This window comes from Heloderma suspectum, chromosome 1 (genome assembly GCF_057233095.1).
Source record: "Heloderma suspectum isolate Gila_16-S chromosome 1, 16-S_ref, whole genome shotgun sequence".
NCBI classification, from domain to species: Eukaryota; Metazoa; Chordata; class Lepidosauria; order Squamata; family Helodermatidae; genus Heloderma; species Heloderma suspectum.
Window position 1 is genome coordinate 112,138,965 of NC_139458.1, and position 20,193 is coordinate 112,159,157.

Sequence of the window (20,193 nt, forward strand, 5' to 3'; positions counted from 1 at the left end):
CTACCCATGAAATGCCTGATTCTATTGCAAATAGTGAGCAACACCACATTCAATACAATCTAACCAAACTGCTTTTAAGCCCTGTTGTTTTCAATGGGAAGATTCACGCTTAAAGGTGCTTAACTTTGGCTGGATCATGTACATTGCCTACTGTGTTTAAAATATGCAATAAAAAGTACAGGAAAGCAGTGACTGCATCCTAAATTAGGCTGCTGTTTAAGACAGCTTCCCTCAACTGGGTGCCCTACAGATTGTTTGGACTACAACTCCCATCATTCCCAACCCTTGCCATGCTAGGTGGGGCTGATGGGAGTTTTAGTTCAAAACCTTTGAAAGGCATGAGGCTGAAGAAGGCTGGTTTAAGAAAATTATAATCCACTATGTGAATGGTTTATTTTATGGACACAAAGTGAATTATGCTTGCTACTAAAGACTCTTGAGGAGGCAATTTTCAATGGTTCTGATGATGTCCAAATTCAGTACGATGTGACATTTCTCATTAGAGCTTGCTATACTGAAACCACTCTAAATACATGCAGCTACATGTGCTATTGCCATCTAGTGGAAAGGTAAGTTAAGAATGCAAGTTTTTGTTTTAAGCTAAAGTAAGATTCCTGACTCTCAAGACTGACTACATCTGAGACAGATAACCCTGATATTTCTTTATGACCACTTTCCACTTTTTCTGTGGTTAACGGCTATTCTGTTTCTTAAAATGCTTACTGGCAATCAGACAGATAGCTACTTTTTGACAAAGCAGGCTATGTGTAGTTTCTCAGGGCCAATTCACATGCTATGCAGTAAGGCAATTTGTCACAGGTACACCAGTGATCACAGTGATAAACATCATAAAATGTGAAATAGACACATTCTTATGAACAACAGTTGTGTCATATTAGCAACACAACTAAGGCTGCATGACCTATCCTACTTCCTGTATTTGCAAACAGACATTCTTGTTTCACATTGACCTGGTTTGCACATAACACTAACCCATGGTTAATTTAACTATGTTAACCTATGATTTGTTGTACTACCTACGGTTTATCTGACAAACTATTGAGCCTTTGTGGTGTTGTAGAAACTGGCTGGTTTCTTTTAACACTCTTGCTGCTGCCTCTGTACCCTAGCGTAACAACCCATGAACAATCCATGGTTCTGGGTTCACATGTAATGACAATCCTTGATTTAAAAAAGCTGGAATTCACAACCCAACAAAAAACAGTGGGTTCTTTTTCTGGGTTATTCATGGTTAACAAACCACGATTTGTTAGTGCAGCTGGGTTCACATATCACGACAATCCAAAATTCAACTACCCATGGATTAAGTAAACCATGAGTTAGTGCAATGTATGAACCAGGCCACTGATCAAGTGGGAGCCTGTCACAAGCAGCTGCTCATGTGTAGGCTTCTTCCTTGCAGACGTCTGCACCAATGCACAGGCACCCAAGGGATGGGGCCAGTGGCAAGGCACCGCTCCATGATCATCATGTGAAGACCTCTTCATGTGAATAATAAATGCATGAAGGAGGCTTATATAAATACACAAGTGATATGTACCCACTACAGCCGATCCTCAGGCAGATGGCTGTTTTTGCACACAGAGGGTAGTTGCTTGTTTGGAGTTGTATAGCAAGAATTAATAGTCCACTGCATACTGTAGTTTTTGTGCTAGTTTATCTGAAAGATTACAAAGTTGTATGCAGGTAGTATTTAGAATTTGGAAGATTAATAAGGCATTGAGTATGGCTTAATAGCACACAATAAAGGGAAAGTATTTGTTGAGGTTGTGGGACTGTAGTTCTCTGCATGCACCATCTGTTGTAATTTTGAAAGAAAGAAGCCATAGAAGCTTCTTGTGTGGGAGCAGGATCAGAGAGAACGCAGTCTGATGGTTTCACTGGAGTTAAAGATACACGAGAAACCCTCACAGACAAAACTATGTTTTAAAGTAGAGTTCTGATCATTTCCAGTTCATCCTAAAATGCCACCACGTTCGTTCTTGGTGTTCCTCATGCTCTGTTAAACCTCACTGCAGCAGTGTTCCCATAGGAATGTGGCCACTTGCCAGACATTCTCATGAACATTTAATTAAACCCCTTGGCTCTATTACAAACATGAACATTATTTGTTAGCAATGTTTGCCTCAGAAATATGCAAAAATGTGACTTTCTTTGAGGCATATTTTTTCTTGTGAATTACTATAAGGTGAATAAATATACTCTGTCATTCACCACCTAGAGCAGCTCTAGATGATGGCACTTTCCAGATACTATGAAAGTGGAGAAAATGGGTTTCTTCATAAATGTCTCAGTGTATACAGCAATAAAATCACACATGTTAAGTTTGTAATTCTGTACACACTTACCTGTGGGTAGGCCCTACTTTACTCAATGGGACTTACTTTTGAGTAGACATGCCTAGGATTGTACTGCAGATCCCTTGGGCCTTATTAACTGTTTCAGTTATTAACAGTACAGTCGCATAGACATATACTCAGAAGTAAGCCCTGTTGAATTCAATGGGACTTACCCCCAGGTAAGTGTATATAGGGCTAATTGCACAATTATATACAAGCTTATTCAGAAGTCCTATGCTTTCAACTGTTCTGCTTCCTAGTAACTGTGCTTAGGACTGCAGTCTAACAAATTCATTATTGTCAGGATGCTTCCTTACATATAGGAAACCTTGGGCTATATCCAGATTTATACTTAGAGGAGACCCATTGAAATCTATGGGACTTAAATTAGAAGTAATTTAAGTCCTATTGATTTCAGGGGTTCTACTCAAATTATTGTTGTTGTTATTACATTTATATCCCACCTTTTTTCCCTTGTGCAAGAAACCCAAGGCAGCTCCCCATTTCATTGTCACAACAACACTGTGAGGTGGTTTAGGCCGATAGTTAGTCACTGGCCCAAACTTCATGGCTGAGTGGGGATGAGAACTTGGGTCTCCTGAGTCCCAGTCTAACACTCTAACCATTACACCACACTGGAACCATTACACCACACATTTAGTATGACTAAATCTGGGTCCAGCCCCTTGAATTTTGATGGAAGTGGACTTCAGTATACCCTGATTATTAGAAAAGGTTAAGTCTGAAACGTGCAACAAAAAGTGTATGTCATAAGAAGAGCCAGTGCCCCAGCATAGGGAAGCCAACCCACCGTGCCACAGAATGCAGCTATGAGGGAGAGCCCCTTCTGACAACACGTGAACATCTTGGATGGGGAGTCGGAAATGGCAGGTTTCAGTGTCAGTCACAACCGTAAAACTAAAAAGGGACTGAGAGTTAAGTCAGAAAAGGATTGGGAAATGTCAACAAACCGTGTATTTTATTACATTTTAAAATGGATGACATTTTATTTTGGTTGTCTGGAGGGGGAGTGTCTTCCTTTCTCTGTTTCCTGCCATTTTGCTATCTGCACTAAACCTTTGGGATAGAGTGGACTGTAAATGTTGATATTTACGTTGTTTTAATTTTAAAAGTAACTACTTGAATATCCTACATTTACAGCGCGAGCCTATACATGTCTACTAAGATGTAAGTTCCATTGAGTTCAATGGAGCTTATTCCCAGGTAAGACATAGGGCTGTAGTCTTAATTTTAAACAACTAGATATTCTGGACTGGAGGCAGGAACTGCTAAAATAGCTTGGCTTCTGTCATGCAGGAGATCTAGACTATCTTTCTTTTAGCAACCTTTTCTGGCCCTAGACTCTCTGAACTTGAAGAACTAGAAGAGCAAGATTTTTGTTGTAGCTAGGCATAAATAATGCCTCTTCAATCCAATGTGAGTTGAACAAAAAGGCAGTCGATACTCTGTCCTATGAGTCATACTGTGCCATTTGATCATTGATTTAAATTGGGAACTCTTCTTAAATATCAGCAACACAATACAGGTACAAAAAAAGTGTAACATAACTGGGCTATTAAATTAAAAGGAGATGAGTGATGGCAATCTTAACATTTGTGTTTTCCAATGTTTACATGTTTAAAATAGCAACCTAAGAGAAATCCATTCTTTCAGCACAGCTGGCACTCTGAAAGTATTTGCAGCTTTTAAGCACAGTCTGTATTAAATTGAGGGCACATTTCAAGAATGGTATGATAGTTCAAGAATGGTATGATAATTTGTATGTTAGCCTTGCTTCATTATCTTGTTCCATAAAACAATTTGGACTTCCAATCAACACATATACAAATCAATAAACGTGGGTTAGAATTTTGATCTAAAGTGGCCTAGGCTCAATTTAAATGAGATGTTGATGTTACATATATGACAAGAACTGGCCTGTGCAGGATTCCAGATGTCTCAGCATCATTTTAAAGACTTCTCAACCCATGCCCTGGCCCATGCATAGCATAGCGTCTAGATGCTAGGAGGGTTTTTTATGAGCCCTAAATTGTTGGCATATGAATATTGCACAGATAAGAATAAGAGGGGGCCGCAGTGGCTTAGTGGTTAAGACGCTGAACTGCAACTGGAAGGTCGGCAGGACAGCAGTTCAAGACCTGAGTGCTGCGTGATGGAGTGAGCTCCCGTCTTCAGTCCCAGCTTCTGCCAACCTAGCAGTTTGAAAGCAAGAAATTGCAAGTAGATAAATAGGTACCGCTTCGGCGGGAAAGGTAGCAGCGTTCCGTGCACCTCGGTGTTCAGTCATGCCGGCCACATGACCACGGAAGATTCTTCGGACAGCGCTGGCTCTTCGGCTTAGAAATGGAGATGAGCACCACCCCCTAGAGTCGGACACGACTGGTTGGGGACACCTTTACCTTTACCTTTAAGAATAAGCACATAGACTGATGGTGCTTCTGGATGAGGCTTTTATTGTACAACCGCCTTGCCTTATACAGGGGGCCCAATCAATATCACCTTCCATTAGTGTTTTCCCTTCTGGGATTTTTTTGTTCCCACCAAAAATATTTTAAGAAAGGAAAGACAGAATAGCTGCACAACGCCATTTTGATTGGTAGCTCTAGGAGCTGCCCATCTGGAGGCACCCTAAGACTGCTTCCAGAGAATTATTGTGGAATTGCTGTGGATCATTCACTCACATTGTATGGGGTATCCACATGATGTCATCATCCATTTGTAAACTTCCCATGTTTTCCCACTGCTGCTTCCATGCTTTTTCTTATCACAGGAAGTCTGACTTCTTTGAGATTGATGGAAGAGTAATGCAATCTCCATAGGTGTAGATGCCCTTTAAAACTCATTCGTCGTTTTAAAAAGGTGTGGTTTTGACATGGGTAGTGATCTATTGGGCAGGTGAACCTATCATAGTTTAGCAGACATTCTGTATAACCTTTGCAGTGGGCACCATTTTTATCACTCATTTATTTTTCATTGTCATTTTAAGCAGCACTAAAGCACTTTTCCAGCTATAGTTTTTAAATATTTAAATAATAGTGAAATGCCACTTAAATTAAAGTGTGATTGATTGATTTGATTTGCACCCCACTTTTCTACCAAGAAAATAGCATTCCTATATGGCACCCCTATAACGAGATATATTATAGCAACCACAGTTGATTGACTATAGTTAAGGCTGATGAGTAAAAACAGAGTTTCACCATTTTAAATGGTGGTCAGGGGAGGTTGTTCTAACTTTTATAAAACTGGAACAGTTTCACCAGTCTCTCTGAAATTGATGAAAGCTTGAGGGAGAAAGAGCAGTTTAAAGAGAAAAAGCAAACAACAGCTTGCTCAGTCAAATGTGACTTTGAGAAACTGATTGGTGATCTTTTCTGTGTGCTGTTTTTGAAAAAACCCTATAGGCTACTTACTTAAAACACTGATAGTTTCTTCTTCTTTTTGTAGTTGACGAAATGCTATTTCTTTTTTTTAAAAAAATCAATTTCACTTTTTTAAAAATATGCTTTTTAACACGTAATGAGAGTCTATGGGATGCTCATAATGACACACAGCTGCAGAAGGTTCTCTGCCTCACACCATCTCACAACTGATTCGAATGTTGTGGGGGTGGCAGGCAGGGAAAAGCTGCTGTGTTTACTAGGCATAGCGAAGGAAAGGATGTCTCCCAAGCCACCTGTTTCCCTGCTTCGCCTGCATGCCTGGTCAGGTACATCTGGGCAGGAGGGCCTCCGCCATATCCTTCACCCTGGTAGCAGCCCCTTTACTTCCCTGGCCCCATTTTCCCGCCTCTGAGGGTTGTGACAGGAGGACCATGACCAAGAATGACTCATTACATGGCATAATATTCCACCATGGAGCAAACACATCTCTGCCTTTTTCCTTTTCTTTTTTTGCATGCCTGATAATCGTAACAGGAAGGCAAATAATAGGGAGCCTAATACAAGGGTCTTCCCCGAGCATGGAGTGCCATTGTAGATAGGCCAATAGAAGGCACCATGTGCATCATCATATGCCTTTAAGAACAAGAGAGTTTTATACTTTGCTACTGAGGGCTAATCTACACAGAAGAGAATCATGTGGCACAGCTTGCCTGTCAGCCAAAACAAACGTTACTTTAAATGTGTGTCTAGCAGCTACCTATTCTTTTTAATTTTTACTCTAGAGTAGGTATAGGGCCCCAGATCAGGACCTAGTGTGGTATAGAGCCCCTGATCAGGTTTAGGATGTAGTAGGGGGCTTTAAAGATATGGATCAGGGCCCTTGTCCCTACTTTTTGTTTTTTAAAACATAGCTCCTAGAGACATTCAAAGTAGTGTCCGTTCTGGCCCTATATGTCAGTAGTACGTCAGAAAACAGTTGGGTGATTGAATGCTTCCCCATATTTTTTTTTAAAGCTTTAAACAACCCAGGAAATAAACCAAATATTGGTAAAATGAAATGTTCAGTCAGAAAAATGTAATTTCAGGCACATCAAAGGAAAGTTAATTTGTTCTAGCCAGCAGTTGCTTTAATTTCCTTTAGATGACAAACTGGAAGGTTTGCTCCTGTCTTCAAGGTTACAAAATCATAGTTTCCTATGTAATCTTGGAAGGCAAAAGCTTGTTTGACTGAGTTTGGCAGAGACTGTAATGCAAGTGGCCTCCAATAAAGCTGTTGAATGAAGATCATGGAGTCAGAGAGAACTCCTTCGTTATTAAGGGAAGATATTCTCTGATTGTAAAATGTCACAGCTAGTTATATTCATCCCCTTTTGACGCTTTGACTAACAACAAGGGCATGTGTAATGACTATGCTGAAAGAGTATGAGCTGAGAGCCAGCAAGCCCCCTAGTTCAAAGCTTGCCTCAGTTGGTAGCCCTAGGCAAACAACTCTCTGCCACTGTTTGTACTGTCAGCCCCACTTCTGCAGTAAGGGAATAATAACGTATCTGGCAGGGCTGCTATAAGGATTACTGATCTAATATATATGAAGGGCTAGCATGCTCAAAAGCACTAAATAAATGCTAACTATTGCATGATATTTTTTGTTAACATTAGAGATGGGAACACCAGCACCCCCTTCCAATTTATAATTAATCCAGAACTACCACCCCCAACTTCTATTGACTGGACATTTGCTTCGCACCCATCAATACAGTTTTTCCAGATCAGTGATGAATGGGATCTAGATGTCAGGAGCAAATCATAAGCCTCCTGTGTGCACTATGGTGAGTTGGTTCAGATATATAACTTCATCACTCGACTGCAGTATCAACTGGTGAGTTGGACATAGGAAGGATACATCATCCAGCCATACCTTTCATATTTTATAGTAATTTTGTGTTAATTTTGAGTAGTGTAAGTCCCATTGAGTATTCTTTATGGTGTGGAGTGGCAGGGTAAAACTATCCCCCAATAAAATAAATAGTCAGTCTAATCCAACCCAGTCTCTAATCAACTCAGTCTCAATGCTTTTCAGTGGAATCAATTCACACACTTGGCTGTGGGTCATCCAACAATGAGGACAAGTGATGCACATGCCTGTGTGAATGGACCATTTGTCTTTCAGAGAAACATGGCAAAGAGACTTGAGCTTATCAGATATCAGACTTGAGCTTATCAGATATCCATGTTTAGGCATGTGCAACCAGGCTGGTTTTATGCGACCGGGAGGAGGGATGACTTTTCAGGCTTCCATGCCCCTTCCTCCCTACAGCAACCCCTCCTGCCCCCTGAAAATGCTACAGAGAAGAGGGTCAGGAGACCCTGCGGAATGGGGTAAGCCATGGGGGAGGTGGAAGGGGAGATTCCTGAAAATAATTCAGATGCACCTTCCATCAGCAGAAGACAGATCCTGGATCCAGTCCATTATCTGTGGCATAGGGGGTAGGTTCATCGTACTGCTGCTCCTTCACCCCCAATCAAACATTCATTTGAAGGGACATGAGGGGAAAAAGACTGAGTTTGGATGGGAGAGAGCTGCTGCTGCTGCTGTCCCAGTTTGAAGCAGCACCAGATCACTTACCCTGAGGATCTTTTAAAACCCAAGATGAGGTGCAACTTTGTTTCAAAGAGGAGTTTTGACCATGTCTCCCTCTCCACCACTGTGACAATGACAGTCTTTTAGGATAACCTAAACATCCATCATTCACCTTAACACACTGGGGATAGGGAAAGGGGATGGAAATCTAGGCTAGCAAAGCCACTGTTAGGCTCAGTTCCCCACCTGTAAGTGTAGGACTTATTGACCACGATTTTTGTAAGGACAAACGAGATAAAGAAAAGGTGCCTGATCCTTAGACATAGTACGGAAGGATAACGCTAACTTAAAACCTTAGGCATTCCTTCCACAGATTATTGCAAAAACATCTGGTAAAACATCTGTTTAGACCTAATAAAATAAATGTTTCTGATACTATTTGGATAAGGCTAAGTGCAAAAGCTAGACCTGGTATATACCTCCAATTATTCCTGAGTTTCTTCTTCATTGAGCTTCCTATTCATTGTTCCTTCATACAGCATTTGAAATGCTGGAAATCTCTGGGCCAAATGAGACCTGATGAACAGCCACATGCATTTATTCACATATGAAGTGAAGGATGGGGTCTTTTTTTTATTATTTTTTACATGGAACAGGAACAGATAAGGGGCGCAAAACCATCCTTCTCCCACCTTACACCTGTTTCTTGAAGGCAATACTTTTCTTTCAGCCCAGCTCCAATATCAGAAGCTACCCAGGTCAGGGCAGGTGTGAGGGAAATAATGGATGCAACTGAGCGCAACAAGGTAGGGGGGGGAAGGGGGGGTGATAGTTTCACTTTACCATTGATCACACATGCTCTTTCATGTTTGAAAGAAGACTTCCTCCCACCCACCACTTTAAATGTGAACAGGACAGAGAAGTAAATAAGACACACATGGCTGCCCCGTTGTGTCAGGTTCATCCTCCAGATAAAACAAGTTCTCGTCTGTGGAGAAAGAAGATGAGAATTTCATTTATTCCATTTTTTCAACATCTACTTCCTCCCTCCCCCCATAAATTTACCAATACAATGGAAAATTATTTCAAATGTCTTAGTGACTCATTAAGGGAATCAACCAGTGAGATCAACTGCTGTGGCTTTCCCATCCTTTTAAATTCTATTTTAGAATGTGTTTTTCCAACATGACCTCATAAAAATTTATGGTAAGCTACCACTGATCTAATATCTCTTCCTTGTAAAAAGTGTTTGTGTGTAGGCCAAGTTAATTCAAACTTTATTGCTAGCGTGGTAGGCTCTGATTTGCATTATGCATGCATGCATGTGTGGGTTTGGAAGGCATAACGATATGGAAATCAGAAGTTAATTATTAATGGAATGCCAAAATGAAAAGAATGAACTTGAGCACACTCCGGGAGACAGCGGAGTACAGGAAGGCCTGGTGTGCTATGGTCCATGGGGTCACGAAGAGTCGGACACGACTTAACAACTGAACAACAACAACAACAAAATGAAAAGAATGCTTAACACATTCTGTTGCATGTCTGATACATGTATTATCTATTAATCTTCCTTAATTCCCTTTTCTCCCCGGCAGTCAAGGGCCTACCTATACATTCCGTCAGGGACGTGATTTAACAATCACATGCAAGTTTTTTAAAAAATCACATACCGGGGTGGGGGGGGGGGAATTGTGATTGGCTATGTAGTGTACAGGGAGGGGGTTTTAAGCCATCCTTCTCCAGTTGTGTTCTTGGTAAAAAAAAAAAAAATATTGCCCACTGTGAAGTAACCAGCATTGGGAAAAACCCTCCCATCAGTGCTAATGGGAGTTTTTCCTCCCTGATGCTAATTGCTCTATGTGTGTGTTTTATCGTGATCATAGCTAGGGAGGAAAAGTTTAAACCTCCTCACATAACCATGCACAAAACTGTTTGTTAATGTAGTTTGTAGTTTCTCTCCCACTATTCTGACGACTCTTCCCTTCTCCCTAACCTTTGACTCAACTTCGATTCCATCTATTTTTCTGTCTCCCACATCTTAGCTGTCACTACATCTATATGTCAGATGCTGAAATATGTCAGATGCGTGAGATGCTGCTAAGGCATGATTTACATAAAAAGTGTGAAAAACTTGTGTAATATTAGATACTAACACACTTGGGAGTTGTAGAGCATGTTACAGTAATTTAACCTGTAGGTGAGTAGGGTATGAATGAAAGTGGTCAGATCTGGCTTGTCATGGAAAGGGTGCAGCTGGTGTACCAGCCAAAATTGGTAAAAAGCAGTCCTAACCACTGCTGCTGCCTGGCGTAGAAACAAAACTTGCTTTAGGAATAGCCCTGAAGAGCAAAGTTGATTTTTAAGGGGCCTGTGTCAGGGCCTTGTAGGTTATAGCCAGGATTTTATTAGAAGTAGCCTAGAAGGACTTGGGCCTATTCAGCCTCTGGAATGTCAGAGTCTGTGAGAGCTTATCTCTATCAGTGTTCTCAGGGCAGAGCCAGGGGGAGTCACCCAACTCCCTATCCACCTGCTGGTCTGGCCTTGGCAGGCAGGGAGGCTGGAAGCTGTCCGTGAGAACTTGACAGAGGTGGGGTGGGGTTTGCAGAAGGGTCACCCAGGTCAAAACATCACTGCTGGGGGGCTGAGCAATGACACCCTGTTTAGACAGGGGCTTTGCTGAAAGGCTAAAGGCCCTTGTCTGTCAAGGGATCCAGAGGGGTGTCTTACAGTCACACCTTCTCTTTTAAGCTGATGCTAAGGCGAAGAGCCTTTGCTAGGAACATCTCATCTTCATTGGCCGAAGCCTTGTCTATTTGGATCTATCATTGTCTGGGCTTTTGGAGGCACTCTGCACATAGGCTGGAACTTTGGAAGAACTTGCCTTGAAAAGTACTGTGATGCTTTTCATAGACTTAAACTCTCGTTGCTGTGGATTGTATGTGTCTGTTTGTTGTCAGCTCAGCATACTGGCAGGCTAGGTTTGATCTACGACTTTTGGACTTTCCTCTGCCTAGACGCATGCAGTGTGGAGTTACCAATGCGAAAATGGTGGCATGGAACTCCCTGCATGTCTTGGTTTACCCTTCCTTTGATCTTGATAGGCCTTGACCATGTAGCCTAGAGTTATCAACAAAAGATTCAAAGTTGGACTCCCTATGGGTGTTGTTTTTTTAGGCCCTTCAAGAAGTTATCCTTTGATTGCCCAATGGGTTCATTCCAGGAATCATTCCCTTTCCATGTCTGGATTAGGTCCCTTCCCTTGCGTTTAGAACTGTGGAGACAACAAGGAAACCATGTTGATAAGATCTCAGTCATAGTAGTAGTGTTTAGCTTTGGACTGTTCTAGAATTATAGCTACTGACCATCAGTTATATGATTTCTGAAGAGTGTAGCCAGCATAGCCAATGGTGGGGAGGCCATAATGATGGGAGGCCATAAGTTGCCTCCCACTATAGTGTCAAACAGCATTTAATGAATATGATAGCAAGCAATTAAAAATGTTTTAATGCTATTGTTATAATTTGTGGAAGAATATGCATAACATGTCTGGTTTCTCCTCATCCCCCTTTTCAGTTATTTATTAATACAGAGGATAAAAATCAAGATCTAGATGGCCAAGAATCAAGATGGCCAAGATCCAGAATCCTAGGTTAGGTATTTCCAAAGACTAGGGCACATCTGGTGAAATCCTCTTTGAATGGCATATTCCATGGCAATATCACAAATAGCGCTGGAAAATCTTCTCAAAGTCTTTCAAAAATGGCTTGCTATGTGGCATGATTTCTGAGAAAAATCTAAACCTCCCTTCTGTATATAGAACCAATTATGTGTGTGTGTGTGGGGGGGGGGGGGTTGGATTAGGCCAAATGTTAACAGTTTTCACAAAGATCCTATTAAATAAGGAAGACCTAAGTTTGATGGTATAATAGAAACCTGAAACCAAATAATGAATTTGCGTTACAAATAATTTAACTTATATAGCCATCCATGCCAATTATCAGAGGATTATTCTGGTCTTTGATGAAGCACTTAAAAACAAAAATCAAACCCACAACTTATAAGTTATAAAAATAATCAAACTCACAAGAAAAATAAGGTGCCACATACAGTTTTGCAGCATACATAACATTTATTTTTATAAATGGTATTGAATCTGCGATTGAAGGTGTAGTGATGTATTAAAAAAACCAGTCAAATGCAACCTTTGTAATGTGTAACAGGTAATACACAGATGACAAGCAACAATGTATTCAGATTCAAAAGCACAGGACAGAACACCAGTTAATGTTAAACAGATCATTAACAGTATTTGGAAGATACAATACCTGAAGTTTTCAAGTTATTAACTTAGAAGTATTTCCAATACCAGCTCACAAAATCCAGCTCATTTATTTTTCCACATCAGAGGAGTTTCAAATATGTATGTATTCTAAGCTGAATAATTTTGCTGATGTACAATTGATTTTAAATGTGTATTAAATTAACAACACACAGACACAGAGCAGCAGTTATCACATGTTGCTTGCTAGATCAGTTCAATGGGTTAAATGATTATTGATTAGACCCCACCTAGTGCACAGGAGGGGATGCAAGTTCTTACTTCAAATTCTTAGACTCCAAACTCTTGCTCTCATTAGATGGCTTGTGAAAGGATGGACGCATTTAGCTATGCAAGCTTATCTGTTTTGACAGAGTATTCCCTATTAACTTGTAAATTACTTCCATTTTTTAAAAGACTATAATTTCAAGGTGCTTTTGTTTTCTATAGTGCTTAGAATATTTAGGGAACATTTTCGGACAGGAACCGTAGCAAACAAAGCAAAACAAAATCAGCTTAATATATAGTGTATTAAAAATTATACAGATTTCTGACTAGTGAAATAAAAACATCACTTTAAAAATAAACTATTCCATTAGCAGTGCTAGTCTTGGCTTGGAACAAAGCATACATGAAAAGAATCACGAAGATTCATTTGGAATTACCATCCCCACCCCCCATTATTAAAAATAGGCTAGGGTCAATTACACTGATCAAGTGTCATTTATCTTAATTCCCATACAAGCTGTATTGATTAACAAATCTGACCTGAAAGCCTGCTATAAAAATTCCTACCAGATGCAATGTTCAATTTTTAAAGCAAAGGTGAGGAGGGTACTGGCAAATTTTTGTAGCAGAAAAGACAGGAGGCCAAAGGCTAGGAAACCTATACGCCCTCATTCCTTACTAACCTAACCTAGCTAGTTTTGAGCCTTCAGAAGAGTCTTCTCACAAAATCTTTATATCTTCTCAGAAGCTATGAAGGTTAAGAACTTATTCTCTCTTTGCAAGATTAGGTTCTCAGGATTTTAATGTCTGAGCCAAGCTTGGGATCCACCTATAGTTCGGTACACTAAAGTAACACTGCACCAGACAGGATGTAGCATGAGTCAGTGAATTCACCCTGAGACTTTTTCTGTATGTTACTTTTCAGATGATGTAATGATAGGAACTTTAAAAAGAGACAAAACTGTAACACAAAGTGACAGACTGCTCACCTAAGAGGGCCTCCTCCTAAATGGCAGTTAGCAGGAAAGAACAGCACTATAATTAAAGAGCCTGGAAAAGAGCAACCCTCCCTAGAAATAATGGAGGAGACTGTTGTCCAGTTCAGGTGCTTGGCAGCTTCCAAACTAAGATTGCCTGCAGGAGTATGAGGAATGACTAGCAGGGATTATATGATACCCAGGTAGTATCATAGAGGAACAGATTATAAGATCTAGCATGAACAGGTGCAAATTGCAGCAATTGTGTGTCCACTCCCCATGTAGAGACAGTGGTTCTTCAATCTGCCCCCCATGCGATTCTGGCTGGGTTGTGAGTCCACAGGCACTCTCATAGGCAGTTGCACGTTAGATTTGCCCAGTGCTGAACAAGGCCAGAGGGAAAACTTGGAAACAGACCAAATGCTGTTCCCCTTGGCAGTTTTAGAGCACTCCCTGGCAGCAATGTTTGCTTTCGTTTTCCTTATCTGGGCCATTGGCCTATGGGCCTGTGCTTTTAAGAATCCAGAGCGTCTACTGTACTGGTCCTATAGAGGTATAATGTAATTGCAATGCTATTCTTATATTTCTATTGTGAGTTTTCAAAATCATTTTTTCACTAGTATTATAAATAAGGCCACACAGGCTCTAAAACTCTTTTTACTTCAACAAAAATCAAAAGGACGAATCTTGTGTAAGTCAGGACTTTATGATAATACCACCATTTTACCCAACTAGGTTAAACTACTTTTAATATGTTAAAAATCTATATTTGATACAGAAATAAACCTGCTACTATAGTAATATATTTTTCAATGTTTTTCAGATGCAATAAATATTAGATATAATCTGTAGATTCTATTTCATATTAATTTCATATAGGTGATAAATCTCTATTAGAAATATAAACTAGGATCTATTTATATAAGACATGTAGTGCTTGGGTATGAGAATTATTCAACCATTTCATGTTTACAATATATATGTTTATAATATATGGTTGCAAGAACAGCTCTTCAGTTAAAACAAAGGCATACTACAAAACATATCCATGCTTACTGATTTAGTTTCTTTTGCAAAATCAAAGAAATCAGCTTCATTATCCCAAGTGTCAACCATTTGTATTTTTGAAGACAGAATCAACTCTGATTTACACAGAAATGTCTTTACTCATTCTCTTCTCAAATAAGCACTTTAGAATTTGGTCAAAATGCACATCCAAGAAATCATTCATTTTGCTTCTTGAAAAGTTCACTTTGTTCCAGAAAGGAAGTGCGATCAGAAAAAAATATTATCAGTGGAAACTATTTTAAAAGTCGGTAATGTAACCCTGGGTGTTCAAGCAGAGTTCTTCTGTTGCTAGCTATGCGAAGGAGAAGTGCCTATGCATCAGAGGTCCATTTGCCAAGTGCTCATATCTAGCCTGATCTATTAAGGGGCCATATCTCTGGTTTGATGAAGAACTTCATGTGTAAATGAGTGTTGTACTCATGAGTCCTTCACAGATCTATCTGCCAGAACTGCCACACAAAGCTGTGTTAGAAAACGTGCAACTGCGTGCAGGAGGAGGAGTGGAGAAGGCTGTATTTAGCCCACCCCTCAACAATTGGTGTAATCGTTGCTTTTCTCCAAACCCAAAAACTGATTCAGAGAAGTATCTTGCGGTGAGCTGGAGTAGAACCAAACCTAAAATCTCTTTGTTGCCTCAAACTCAGTCTGACTCCCCTAAATATTAAAAATCAACTGGCTCAACACAAGGTGTCTAATAATTAGAAACCAAGATTTTTAAATTTAATTATTTTTTTTTTTTTTGGACAGAGGGACCTCTTTCTTTCTCATCCAACCACAGACAGGCATTCAAAATTTCCCAGGAAAATTTCTATTGAAGAAGAAAGGAAGAGAGAGAGGAATATAGGAGAGAGACAGAGTTCTTGGTAGAGTGGCCAACTTTTTTTTTTTTTACCATCTCCTGTGCTATTCTGCAATAGTTAATTCTCGTCTCCTACATTTACCTCAACTCATAATACCAGCTGCTTTTCTCAAGGGAGAATAAATAAAAAGCTAATGTTACTAAACTGATTTTTTCAGTCAAAAGTATCTGACTAGTTCAGATATTAATCTTTAGCTTTACTAGCCCATGAATTTGTCCACTAAACTTTTTAAAATCCTTCTAAACTAGTACCATCACCACATCTTCCCAGACGGTGGTAGTGAATTCCATAAGTTCATTATGTGCCATGTGTATGTCCTTTTATCTGTCTTGAGCCGACTGCCCATTAACTTTATGAGATCCAGCATTCTAATATTATGAGAGCCGAGGGAAAACATTTCTATTAACTCTCTCTATATCATTCATAGTTTTAAAAACTTCTGTTGTGCATACCATCCACTTACAGCCTAATCCTATGCATGTCTACTCAGAAGTAAGCCCAACTGAGTTCAGTGGGGCTTCCTCCCAGGTAAGTGGGTATAGGATTTCAGCCTTAGCCATCTTCTTTCTAAACTATAAAGTTTGAAACACCCTATTCTTTCCTTTAAAACTCCTGAAATGGAATAAAATTGTGTTTTTCATTCCCACTATGTAAGTTAACAGAGAAAGCGTATTTGGGGGCTGAAAGTCATTCTCTCCTATCAGCAGCCAAATACGATTGACACAGTTCTGGAGGACAGGAACTGTCCTGGTAATTTTATAGGGGTGAAGTAGAAGCATGATGTTAAAGTCTTCAGTCAATCAGCATGGCTTCTGCTGGAAACTAGAACAACTCGTTGCTCTCAGGTTTGATGCTTCTGGGAAGTTTGTACATCTGACCCAAATAGGATGATTGCAGTTCCACAGCAGCTTCACTGTTCTAATTACGGATGTCTGAATCTAGCCTGACAGTGGGTAGCACTCCCACATTTTTACTGGTTCTCATTTGTCTTTACCTGACAGCAGGATTCGATATTATGGGGAAATATCCCCTCTTCCCTCTAATGCACAGTGAAACTCACCGTGTAATAGGACATCATGCCACCCAGAGATTTCTTGCCCCCACCTGCACAGCCAGTGATATAGCGCAGAACTGGGAAAATGTTTAGTCACCATAATGTGCCGCTCACCCCCTGCTCAATTGGGAGGGGGAGTGGCAAACAGGGGAATTTCCACTATTATCTCCATTCAATTATTCCTCTCCCTGCTTGCCCTGAAGAGGAAGGGTTTGGGCAGGGGCGAAGCCTCTGCGGAGGCCCCACGGGCTGGATGGGCATGCCTGGTGGGCCAAATTGGCTCGTGGGCCAGAGGTTCCCCCTCCGTCTTATAGTAAGGTGATGCTCCTCCTGTCACATGTTGAGTTTTACTAGACATCACAGAGATGAGGGCAGAACGAAACACAGTTACCATTTTTAGTGACAGCACCATATAGGACATAACAATTTAAACCTGACATACAGAAATTAGGCAGGTACAGTTTTTTTTATATTCACCCCAGGAGAAGATTCACCTTTTAACATTTTTGTGCTTTTAAAAGACACAGAAGCAGGTTTTAAAAAGCTGGTGACTAGTGCCAGGAAGTCAGCCTGAGAAAATATTAAGTGACTGCCTCAGGCTTGCTAGAAACAACTACAGAGTTGTGTTGCCAGATTAAATATGGGGGAGGGGTCCTTTCCATTTAATACTTTTGTAGAAAATAGAGTTTTGACAGATGCTGTTATTTTCCTGCCACTACAACTATATGATGGGAGATTAATGTGCTGAAATTCTCCCATCTGTGGAAATACACCATGCACAGGAGCCCTGCCCATCTTTAATAAGGCAATGTCACCCTGTAACTGCTTAGTGTTTACCAAGAGGCAAGTACTTGCAGATATTACAAAATCATCTCAGAACAACTCCATTTTTACTTTAAAAAGTTTAACAGAATGGGCTGAATATGTGACAGCAGAAAGCACCGTATACTGAAAACACTGAACTGAAGATTATTTACAAAGGAGTAAGCCCCTCTCCTTGATTTTAATGGATCTTACTTTCAAGTAACTGTATTCAGAGTTACAGTTGCAGACAACTGATTAGGACTGCAATGGAAACAAGTACCTAGATCCAGATTGTAAAGAGTATCTATTGCTTGTATATGTAATCTATTCATATACTTTTGGGGGGCTAATTTTTGTGGTGTTCATTTTTTACACAATAAAGTCATTATGGTGATCAGACACAAAGGAATACTGGGCTCCTATACCTTGGGTAAAAATGGGAACCCCAGCTTGTCAACTAGAAGTGGGAGAAGCTGCACCTTACCCCCTTTTGCACAGGGCCCTTTGCATCTGGTCACACATCCCTTTTGTTAAATGATTATGCTGTTTGTATGCACTCTCATGTGCTAAAATTGGTATGTATGTATAAGAAATCATATCCAAATATAACAAACAACAGTTTTACCTGGGTGCGTTAACCTTTCTCTCAGTTCTTCCGATCATTTTCGGTAGAGAATAATTAAGGGTACAATCCTATGCATGTTTATTATTTATTCATTCATTCATGAATGCTGACTGGGGGATGCTGGGAGTTGTAGGATTTTTTTCTGTCTAAACATGCATAGGATGCACCCCCCAAAATGTAAGCTGCTCTTACTAAAATTTCAGTGCAAAGTAAATTTGGAAAAAGTGGAACCACAATGCATTATACTAAGACAGTTCACTGTCTCTGTATATATTCTTTGCCAAATTCTGTTGCTCATCAATACAGCATAGCATTATACTTTCAAATCAATACTATTGATTTTCAATAACTGATCAACATATTTCATTCATTTCAGTTCTCCAGAAACCAGAGTACAGGAAAATACAGATCTCTTTCAACAATATATAACTTCGTTTCTATCTATAAACCTTCTGTGTCTTACTGATACCAGTTACATCATTTATATTATTTTATGTTTCAGTTCAATTAAGTAAACAAAGCTTATTTCTATTTCCTTTCAATGCCCTGGCAGGAACAATCCCACCTCTATTCTAGGATGTATGCCACCATACTGCTATCTACTTTGTTGTAAAAGAGTTGCAATTTTGAAATTATGTACATATTTCGTACCATAGCCTTTGCAACTAAGCAAAAGTATCCTACTACAAAAAATAATATAAGGTGTGTTATTCTAAATGCATTCTAACATATATTTAAAGGAATACTTTATGATTTGCAGACTTTTAGGGAATGAAAGTTTATAAGGAATGTTTGCACAGGGAACACAAACCTGATTCCTTATAATGATATTCTGAAGACCCTTTAAAGCTCAAATTTGCATCATGTTACTTATGTGCGCGCACTCTCTCTCTATATATATTCCATTATTTTTGCAATTGCTCTGTTATATCTTACTGTGAACACAGTGGATCCTTTCTCTGAAATAAATACTTAATACACACAGATGGAGAAATTATTCTGCAGCTCAATCCACAACTTATTTAAACAGAAGTATTTCAATTTAAGTGATTTTATGGACCAACTTAGCTTCTAAACCTGTTGCACCATGACTACTAAAATCGCAGGTGAGCAAGGGGTATGGGGACTTGCTCCCTACTGCCACCAACTCCCTTAATGTATGGGGAAAACAATACAGAGTTGTGCTGTTGTATCAGCTTAATGCTGATGAACAGCCCAAAGCATTGAGAGAATGGTCCACCATCTTCCCAGCCTGATTATGTCCTTTGTGTGCCATAGCCAAGTCACACACAGAAAGGGAAAGAGTGCCAAAGAAAGCAGATGTATCAGCACTCTGACTGGAGTGGGTCCTACATAAGGAGACAACGTTTTCCAGTGCGGCAGTGCAAGGACCTGTATGTGTGAATTTCTTGGTCATTGCCTCAGCACAGCTCATAGAAACAGGCTATTATTTCTATTCAAGTCAGTTGTTTTTCTTAAGCTGGTTGTGGATCAGTGTTTGTCTGTGTTGCTTGTTATCCAAGAAATCAAGAGATAGTTAAAACAAAGGGATAATATAGCAACATGGAGTCCCTTGTAGAAATCTGAATCTTCCAACAGATTTTCACTTTATAATCATTCTGATTTAAAACATTCCTGATTTAAAACATCCGATGGAAAACAAACATAGCAAGAATAGTCTGAGAATTATGCCATCTCCTATGAAGAAAGCAAAGTGTAAAAAAGAAGAATGACTGCAAAGAAAAGAGTGGCTCTTTGGTTGATTCATTAACAGCCACCTGTGGCATCCCACTGCACTCTTTCATTCCACGTTTCTGTATTTGGTGAACAGGTTGTACAGCACTCTCAGGGTTGACTTTAAGTCACAGTTTACGATGTCTAAAAAGAGAAAAATAAAGGAAAAGGATGAGCAAT

General features: G+C 39.9%; 1 protein-coding gene across 1 annotated transcript in view; it reads right to left on the bottom strand.

The window, feature by feature from the left end:
- Positions 1–12,458: 12,458 nt before the first annotated feature.
- The window catches only part of PARVA (parvin alpha), a 115,548-nt gene continuing 107,813 nt past the window's right edge, over positions 12,459–20,193 (bottom strand). The window contains exon 13 of the mRNA XM_084853951.1: positions 12,459–20,157. Within this exon, the coding sequence (XP_084710077.1) occupies positions 20,081–20,157 (77 nt within the window). The 3' untranslated portion in view covers positions 12,459–20,080. The remainder of the gene's footprint in view (positions 20,158–20,193) is intronic.